This window comes from Nicotiana tomentosiformis, chromosome 7, assembly GCF_000390325.3.
Source record: "Nicotiana tomentosiformis chromosome 7, ASM39032v3, whole genome shotgun sequence".
Taxonomy (NCBI): Eukaryota; Viridiplantae; Streptophyta; class Magnoliopsida; order Solanales; family Solanaceae; genus Nicotiana; species Nicotiana tomentosiformis.
Window position 1 is genome coordinate 106,043,793 of NC_090818.1, and position 9,153 is coordinate 106,052,945.

The following is a 9,153-nucleotide window of genomic DNA, read 5'->3' on the forward strand; positions in this document are numbered from 1 at the left end:
ACAATCTCCTTCCTCTTGATCCTGAAATCGAACAAACACTTCATAGAGTGAGGAGGGAAGTTGAAGCTAGAACTAGAATTGAAAGAGATTTGGACATCGTAGTTCAACCACAACCAGTAGAGATGGCAGGTAGTAAAGAGCGTCCGGTGATAGAAGCTGCAAGGCCCAATCTGGCTCTCATGACTCAGGCGATTGTGAAGCCTGATATCACGAGTCACTTTGAACTCAAATAGTACATGGTACAGCTGATTCAATCCACAAGGCAATATATGGGTCTATCTCATGAAGATCCGCGGAGGCACATTCAGAACTTCCTGGAAATTACGAACACTTACAATTATCCAAACGTTTCCAAGGACTATGTCAGGCTGACACTGTTTCCTTTTTCACTGCTGGGGGAAGCTAAGGAATGGTTACAAAAAGAGCCCGCAAACTCAATCCACAATTGGAATGATCTAGCAAGGAAATTCTTAATCAAGTTTTTTCCCACAAAGAAGACAAAGTCACTGAGGAGCCAGATTCTTCGGTTTCAACAACGAGATGGTGAGACTCTTCGATAAGCTTGGGAAAGATACAAGAAGTTACTCAGAGACTGCCCACACCATTGTCAGACTAATGAGGTGTTGGGTCACACTTTCGTTGATGGGTTGGACAAAGCATCAAAGATGAATCTTGACTCAGCATATGGGGGTAGTTTCATGGCAAGACCGTATAGTGAGATCCAGATCCTGCTAAACAAATTTACTGCTAATGATAATAATTGGCAAGGAGATGGGGAACCACGAAGAACACTTAAACAAAAGGCAGCAGGTTTGATCGAACTTGATGACTTCTCAGCAATGAGGATAGATATAGCGAGATTAGCGAATCAGATGAATAAAATGACAATGCACCAAGCACAACAAATGCAGCATGTGCAACAGATGTCTACTTGCTGCAAGTTATGTGGTGAAAGTCACACAAGTGACATATGTCCCATGAATCATGAATCCATCTACTCCGTGGGGAAATAAGCTAGAGGGCCGATGAATCAAAATGCTCAATATGGTAACACATACAATCCGAACTGGAGGAATCATCCTAATTTCTCTTGGGGTGGAAATCAGAATATCAGGCCACAGGCGAATTACAATCATCCACCTCAACCCCCACAACAAGCAGAGGAGAGTTTGACTGATATGATGAAAAAGCTCTTGATAGATAATCAGCAATTGTGCACATAATTCAAAAATCTAGAGAGGCAGTTTGGGCAAATGGCTAACAATCAAAATACTAGACCTGCTGGAGCTCTTCCAAGTGATACTGAGCCTAATCCTAAGGCTCAAGTCAATGCGGTTACCTTGAGAAATGGAAGAGAATTAGAAGAAGTTCCACAGAAAATAAAGTCTACAGCTAGTCCTGAAAGAGAATTAGTTCCTAAGCCAGTTGAGGAGAATAAGAAAGAAAACAAAGGATCAGATCCAGAAATTGTGACAAGGCCACCACCTCCGTTTCCACAAAGACTGCAAAACCAAAAAGATGATGCTATGTACAAGAAATTCTTAGATATTTTGAGCCAAGTGCATGTGAATTTTCCTTTGGTGGAAATTTTGCAGGAAGTGCCTAAGTATGCAAGGTATCTCAGAGATATTGTGGCAAACAAGCGAAGACACACAAAGTTTGAAACAGTTGCACTTACTGAAGATTGCAGTGCTAGAGTTCAGAGTAAACTTCCTCCTAAGTTGAAGGATCCTGGGTGTTTCACAATTCCTATGCCTCTTGGAAAACAAGAAGTTGGTAGAGCCCCGTGTGATTTAGGGGCTAGTATAAATTTGATGCCATCCTCTTTGTTCAAGAAACTCGGATTGGGGGTGCTTAGATCTACTACAATCACTTTACAGTTGGCAGATAGGTCACTAGTTATGCCAGAAGGAATTATTGAGGATGTGTTAGTTCGAGTGGAAAAGTTTATTCTTCCTGCTGATTTTATTGTTCTTGATTACGAGGCAGATGAGGAAGTACCCATTATTTTGGGGCGACCATTCTTAGCTACTGGTGGAGCGCTTATTGATATTAGGGAAGGAAAGTTGAAGATGAGAGTTGGCGATGAGGAAATTACTTTTAATACGTATAAGGCACTTAAGCTCCCTAAGCATTATGAGGACTTGTGCATGATTACTGCGGTTCGACATCCGACTTTTGAGTCGCTTTATTACTTGACGGCCACGTATATTTGCGTGTACTTGGGGAACCAACAATGCTATACCTTGGGATTATGTTGCGGAAGCAAGAAGGAAAGGAAATACAAAAATGGAAGAAACAGGTACAGCACAAGGCATGACCAGAACTGGTAGGGTTTATACACCCGAGCATTTGGGAGGAACAAGCAAAGAAGCCGCCTCTAAGCCGCCCGTCATTGAGATTGGCCTAGATGATCTTTGGAGAAAGGTGCAGGCGAGAGAGTATTATGTGGTTGATCATCTGAATAAAACCCCTGCTCAAATATACATTTTATCACTGCTGCAAAACTTCGAGGCACATAGGAATGCCTTGATGAAGGTGTTGAATGAAGCTTATGTACCAAATAACATTACCAGTGGAGAGATGGCCAACATGGTAGGGCAAGTGTTAGAAAGCCACAAGATCACTTTTAATGAAGACGAGCTGCCACTAGAAGGACTAAGTCACCACAGGGCACTACATATCACTGTGCAGTTTGAGGACAAATTCATTGTCAGGGTCCTGATAGATGAGGGTTCGAGTCTCAACATATGTCCACTAACTATTTTGAAAAGGTTGGGTAAAGGTCTGCACGAGATAGGAGCAGGGAGTATAAATATGAAAGCATTTGATGGGTCTCAAAGGGCCACAACTGGGGAGACCAACCTCAGCCTATAGATAGGCCCGACCTGGTTCGATGTTGAGTTTCAAGTATTGGATATATCTGCTAAATACAATCTGTTGTTGGGGCGACCGTGGATACATGTCGCTGGGGCCGTGGCTTCTACACTACATCAGGCCGTGAAGTTTGAGTGGAACCATCAAGAAGTGATCATCCATGGGGATGGAAGTAATCCCATTTACACCAATCAAATTGTTTCGGTCGTCGAGAATAGAAGGAAGTTGGGTGGGGAAATATACCATCACGTCGAGCACGTCAACGCAATTGAAAAAGACAAATATTGGAGCAGTAAGATAGAAAGCATATTGGTATGGACAGGGTATGAACCTGGCAAGGGTCTCGGTAAGAATCTCCATGGGTTCACCAAACCGGTACAGCTAAAGCGTCACAGCACAACTTTTGGGTTTGGGTATGAATACACCTGGCACGAGTATCAAAATTGGTCGCCACCGTGGCGTGGTCCTTATTACCCTCTAGAGAAGCCTGTACCATATTTGAGTTAGTCATTTCATCAAGCTGGCATGATGTGGGGGTCTGAAGAAGATGAAGCTCTAGCTGGCATAAGGAAGCTATTTCTGGATGACAAAGACATGGACTGCAGTGTGATAGTTGAGGAGGAGGAGGAGGAAGACCTTATTATTCAGACAATGGAGAAGGGAGATGTTCTCAAGAATTGGACTGTTGCGCCATCAACGGCCCGTCGAGTTCCTGGCGTTATTATTACCTATCCCCATAAACCTATGACTATAACATGTAACGAGACAACGCAATATAAGGATAGTGATTAAGAGGATCTGGAAGAGGATATAATACCCGAAGAAATTGTCAGAGAAGTGAAAATTTTTGAAAACAAGCCTAAGTCCAATTTGGATGAGACTGAAACCGTTAATTTGGGAGACTCCGAAACAGTCAAGGAAACTCGTGTAAGCATTCACCTATCGCTGTCAGAGAAAGAAGAATACATCCGGTTCTTGAAGGAGTATGAGGATATTTTTGCATGGTCCTATGATGATATGACTGGTTTGAGCATGTCCATAGTGGCTCATAAACTACCTACCAACCCTATGTGTCCGCCGGTAAAGCAGAAGCTCAGAAAGTTCAAACCAGATATGAGTCTGAAAATAAAAGAGGAAGTCACCAAGTAGATCAAAGCCAAGGTTCTCAGAGTGGTTGAATATCTGACCTGGTTGGCTAACATTGTGCCGGTTCCAAAGAAAGATGGGAAGGTTAGAGTGTGTGTCAACTATCGGGATTTAAACAGAGCGAGTCCCAAAGATGATTTCCCTTTGCCCAATATACACATACTGATTGACAACTGTGCCAAGCATGAACTTTAATCCTTTGTGGATTGCTTCGCGGGATATCATCAGATCTGGATGGATGAAGAGGATGCCGAAAAGACAGCCTTCATTACACCATGGGGAGTATATTGTTACAAAATGATGCTATTTGGCCTAAAGAATGCTGGAGCAACTTACATGAGGGCCATGACAACCATTTTCCACGACATGATAGACAAGGAGATAGAGGTGTACGTAGATGATGTCATCATCAAATCCAAGAGAAGCACAGTTCATATAGCAGATTTGAGGAAATTCTTTGATCGATTTCGAAGGTACAACCTGAAACTGAATCCTGCAAAATGTGCCTTTGGAGTCCCTGCTGGAAAGTTGTTAGGGTTCATTGTCAGCCGCCGAGGAATTAAGCTAGACCCGTCAAAGGTCAAGGCTATCCAAGATTTGCCACCTCCGAAGAACAAGAAAGATGTGATGAGTTTCTTAGGGGGTCTCGATTACATCAACCGTTTCATAGCACAATCAACTGTGATCTGTGAACCGATTTTCAAAATGTTAAAGAAAGACGCTGCAACAAGTTGGACTACAGAGTGACAGAAAGCCTATGACAAGATCAAGGAATATTTATCCAAACCACCTGTCCTGGTCCCACCGGAACCTGGGAGACCTCTGCTACTCTATTTATATGTACAAGATGGGGCTTTCGGCTGTGTATTGGGACAACACGACGAGACGGGAAGAAAGGAACATGCCATATACTAACTGAGCAAGAAGTTCATACCCTACAAAGCACGATATTCTTTGTTGGAATGCACCTACTGTATTTTAACATGGATAGCTCAAAAGTTGAGGCGCTACTTCTGTGCCTACACCACATATCTCATATCAAGGATGGATCCGTTAAAATACATCTTCCAGAAACTCATGCCCACGGGAAAGTTAGCAAAATGACAGATATTACTAAGTGAGTTCGACATCATCTTTGTAACTCAGAAGGCTATCAATGGGGAAAGCGTTGGCGGATCATTTGGCAGAAAATCCTGTAGATGGAGAGTACAAACCACTGAAAACGTATTTTCCCGACGAATAGGTATCATTCGTAGGAGAAGATATCACTGAAATCTATGATGGTTGGAGAATGTTCTTCGATGGAGCTGCAAATTTCAAAGGAGTGGGTATTGGAGCAGTTTTAGTATCAGAGACAGGTCAACACTATCCAGTATCCGCAAAGCTCAGGTTTCCATGCACCAACAATATGGAAGAATATGAGGCTTGCATCTTGGGACTCAAGTTGGCCACTGACATGAACGTTCAGGAATTGCTGGTAATTGGTGACTCAGACCTTTTGGTACATCAGGTTCTAGGAGAATGGGCTACAAAGAATACCAAAATACTGCCGTATTTGTACTATGTACAAGAATTGAAGAAAAGATTCACAAAGACAGAGTTCAAACATGTTCCGAGAATCTAGAATGAGTTTGCAGATGCATTGGCCACTCTATCTTCTATGATACAACAACCAGACAAGAATTTCATCGACCCTATCCCGGTAGGGATTCATAACCAACCAGCTTATTGTGCTCACGTTGAAGAAGAAATTGATGGAAATCCATGGTTCCATGACATCAAAGAATATTTGGAAAAAGGAGAATACCCGGAGCACGCAAATCATACTAAAAACGCACACTCCGAAGATCATCTAACCACTTATTCCAAAGCGGAGGGATTTTATACAGAAGGACTCCAGATCTGGGGTTATTACAGTATGTCGACGCCAAGGAAGCATCCAAATTGCTCGAAGAAATACATGCCGGAACTTGCAAACCACACATGAATGGCTTTGTTTTAACTAAGAAGATATTAAGAGCATGGTATTTTTGGATGACTATGGAAATATACTGCATCAGGTATGTCAAAAGTGTCATCAATGCCAAGTACATGCTGATATGATATGAGTGCCACCCAATGAACTCAATGCAACAAGTGCACCTTGGCCTTTCTGTGCTTGGGAGATGGATGCCATCGGTCCAATTGAACCCGCCGCTTCAAATGGGCACAGGTTCATTCTAGTGGCCATAGACTATTTTACAAAATAGGTTGAAGCTGCATCTTACAAGGCTGTAACTAAGAACATCGTAACAGATTTCGTTAGGGATCATATTGTCTATCGATTCGGGTTATCGGAGTCAATCATCACCGACAACGCTGCCAACCTTAATAGTGATTTGATGAGATCCATGTGTGAAACCTTCAAGATCAAGCATAAAAATTCCACAGCATACATGCCACAAATGAATGGAGCTGTGGAAGCAGCCAATAAAAATATCAAGAAGATACTAAGGAAGATGATAGATAATCATAAACAATGGCACGAGAAATTACCATTTGTCCTACTTGGATATCGCACCAATGGTTCGCACATCAACTGGGGCAACTCCTTATTTGCTGGTCTATGGTACTGAAGCTGTCATTCCTGTCGAAGTAGAAATTCCTTCTTTGAGAATCATACAAGAGGCTGAACGCAGTGATGCAGAATGGATACGAAGTTGTTATGAACAACTGGCTCTCATTGACGGAAAAAGAATGAACGCAGTATGTCACGGTCAACTTTACCACAACAGAATGTCCAGAGCTTTCAATAAAAGGGTCAGGTCCAAACAATTCACACCAGGGCAGTTGGTGCTAAAGCAGATCTTCCCGCATTAAGATGAAGCCAAAGGGAAATTTTCACCCAATTGGCAAGGGGCCTACATGGTTCACAGAGTACTAACAGGAGGAGCGCTCATACTTGTAGAAATGGACGGAGAAATTTGGCCAAAACCTATCAACTCAAACGCAGTCAAGAGATACTATGTTTAGATTATTTACATTTCTTCATTAGATGTAACTAAACTACGCTTGACCTGATTCCCGTTTAAGAGGGGATACATAGGCAGCCCTGTGGGTTCGGTCACATCTTAATAAAATCTTCATTTTTCCATGGTCAGAAACTGGGGCAGAATTTTGAGGGACAAGCCCAGCCAATTTCATCATACGCAGAACAATCAAAGAATTGCTTTTAAACTGGGGAAGAATTTTGAGAAGGACCCTCAAAATTCTAAAGCAAGGAAGTTGCAATGTCTCTAAAATATGTCACATTCATTGGTTCATCTAAATTACTTGATATTGCATACTAATGTATTTAAATAACTACATTCATCAAATGCACGCATATTTTTTGAAAATTTTATTTTTTATAAATAGCCAGATGCTGCCCAGGGTAACTCAAACATGATCTCAAGACAGGAGCAAAAGCAAAGCGAGAAGGTGAAAGCACGGGCGAACCTTCCCCGCAAACTCACAATTTTTCTTTGGATGCAGGCACAATGAACATAACAGGAATATGCACAAATACATACACACGTCAGAACCACTACCTTCATAATGACAAAGTTGCCAAACGCAAACACATCTTCAGCTTAGAAATACTCTACTATCACTCATTGTTTTCCCGCATAAGGCTAAGCACTACCTTTCTTTGCATGAGACTAAGCATTATCTCCCTTTCCTTGTATGAGACTAAGCATTGTCTCTTATTCTTGCATTAGGCTAAGCATTGCCTCCCTAATTGCATAAGGCTAAGCACTGCCTTTCTTTGCATGAGACTAAGCATTATCTCCCTTTCCTTGCATGAGACTAAGCATTGTCTCTTCTTCTTTCACGAGGCTAAGCATTGCCTCCCTAATTACATAAGGCTAAGCACTGCCTTTCTTTGCATGAGACTAAGCATTGTCTCCCTTTCCTTGCATGAGACTAAGCATTGTCTCTTCTTCTTGCATGAGGCTAAGCATTGCCTCCCTAATTGCATAAGGCTAAGAACTGTCTTTCTTTGCATGAGACTAAGCATTGTCTCCCTTCTTTGCATGAGACTAAGCATTGTCTCCCTTCTTTGCATAAGACTAAGCATTGTCTCTTCTTCTCGCATGAGGCTAAGCATTGCCTCCATAAAACTAAGCACTGCCTTTCCTTGCATGAGACTAAGCATTGTCTCCCTTCTTTGTATGAGACTGGGCATTGTCTCCTATTTGCATGAGGCTAAGCATTGTCTCCTTAACAGTATAAGGCTAAGCACTGCCTTTCTTTGCATGAGACTAAGCATTGTCTCCTATGTGCACGAGGCTAAGCATTGCCTCCTTAACTGCATAAGGCTAAGCACTGCCTTTATTTACATGAGGCTAAGCATTGCCTCCTTAACTGCATAAGGCTAAGCACTGCCTTTCTTTGTATGAGACTAAGCATTGTCTCCTATTTGCATGAGGTTAAGCATTGCCTCCTTAACTGCACAAGGCTAAGCAATGCCTTCTTTGCATGAGACTAAGCATTGTCTCCTATTTTGCATGAAGCTAAGCACCGCTTCTCTTACTTGAATGAGACTAAGCATTATCTCCTCATCCTGCATGAGGCTAAGCACTGCCTCCCTTCTTGTATACGGCTAAGCACTGCTTTTCCCCCGTGATTAAATGCTATCTCCTTTACACCATCTAAGACCCAGCACTATCCTATATTCACCTGGGGCTAAGCACTTCCCTAATCCTACACAAGACTAAGCTTTATCTTGTTTCGCATATGACCAAGCATCATATTTTTGCATTTCATGGGCTGAAACACCGCCATTTTGTCCAAAGGCATCATAGTCCGAAGGCATCATCCTCATAGCCGGAAGACACCATTCCATAGCCTGATGATCTCTAAAAAATGCACATCATTATTCAAAGGCGTCATGATTCAGAGGCACCATTCCCATAGCCCGAGGACACCATTTCATGGACTGCGAATCCCTTGTCGCATGATTCATGGCCTAGGACGTCATGGTCTAAGGACACCATCCTCACCGTCCAAAGACAACTTTCATGGCCCAAAGGGAATTTGCATCATGTTTAAATTCTCGCCATAATCTATATATTTGCATGCATCGTGTTTTAAGTTTTGCAGGTAATC

The 9,153-nt window shown here is 42.3% G+C and overlaps 1 protein-coding gene and 1 non-coding gene across 2 annotated transcripts; one reads left to right on the plus strand and one right to left on the minus strand.

Annotated features, from left to right (window-relative positions):
* Window positions 1–503: 503 nt before the first annotated feature.
* On the minus strand, window positions 504–610 carry LOC117278061 (small nucleolar RNA R71). Its single transcript, XR_004508363.1, has one exon. It is a non-coding gene; the product is annotated as a small nucleolar RNA R71 (small nucleolar RNA).
* Window positions 611–1,253: 643 nt separating this feature from the next.
* On the plus strand, window positions 1,254–2,333 carry LOC138896149 (uncharacterized). Its single transcript, XM_070180934.1, has one exon. The coding sequence runs from the start codon at window positions 1,254–1,256 to the stop codon at window positions 2,331–2,333; it is 1,080 nt and encodes a 359-aa protein (XP_070037035.1).
* The last annotated feature ends 6,820 nt before the right edge of the window (window positions 2,334–9,153 follow it).

Bases quoted from the DNA above. Each gene is read 5' to 3' on its own strand.
- LOC138896149 (XM_070180934.1), top strand. From the start codon at position 1,254: ATGGCTAACAATCAAAATACTAGACCTGCTGGAGCTCTTCCAAGTGAT.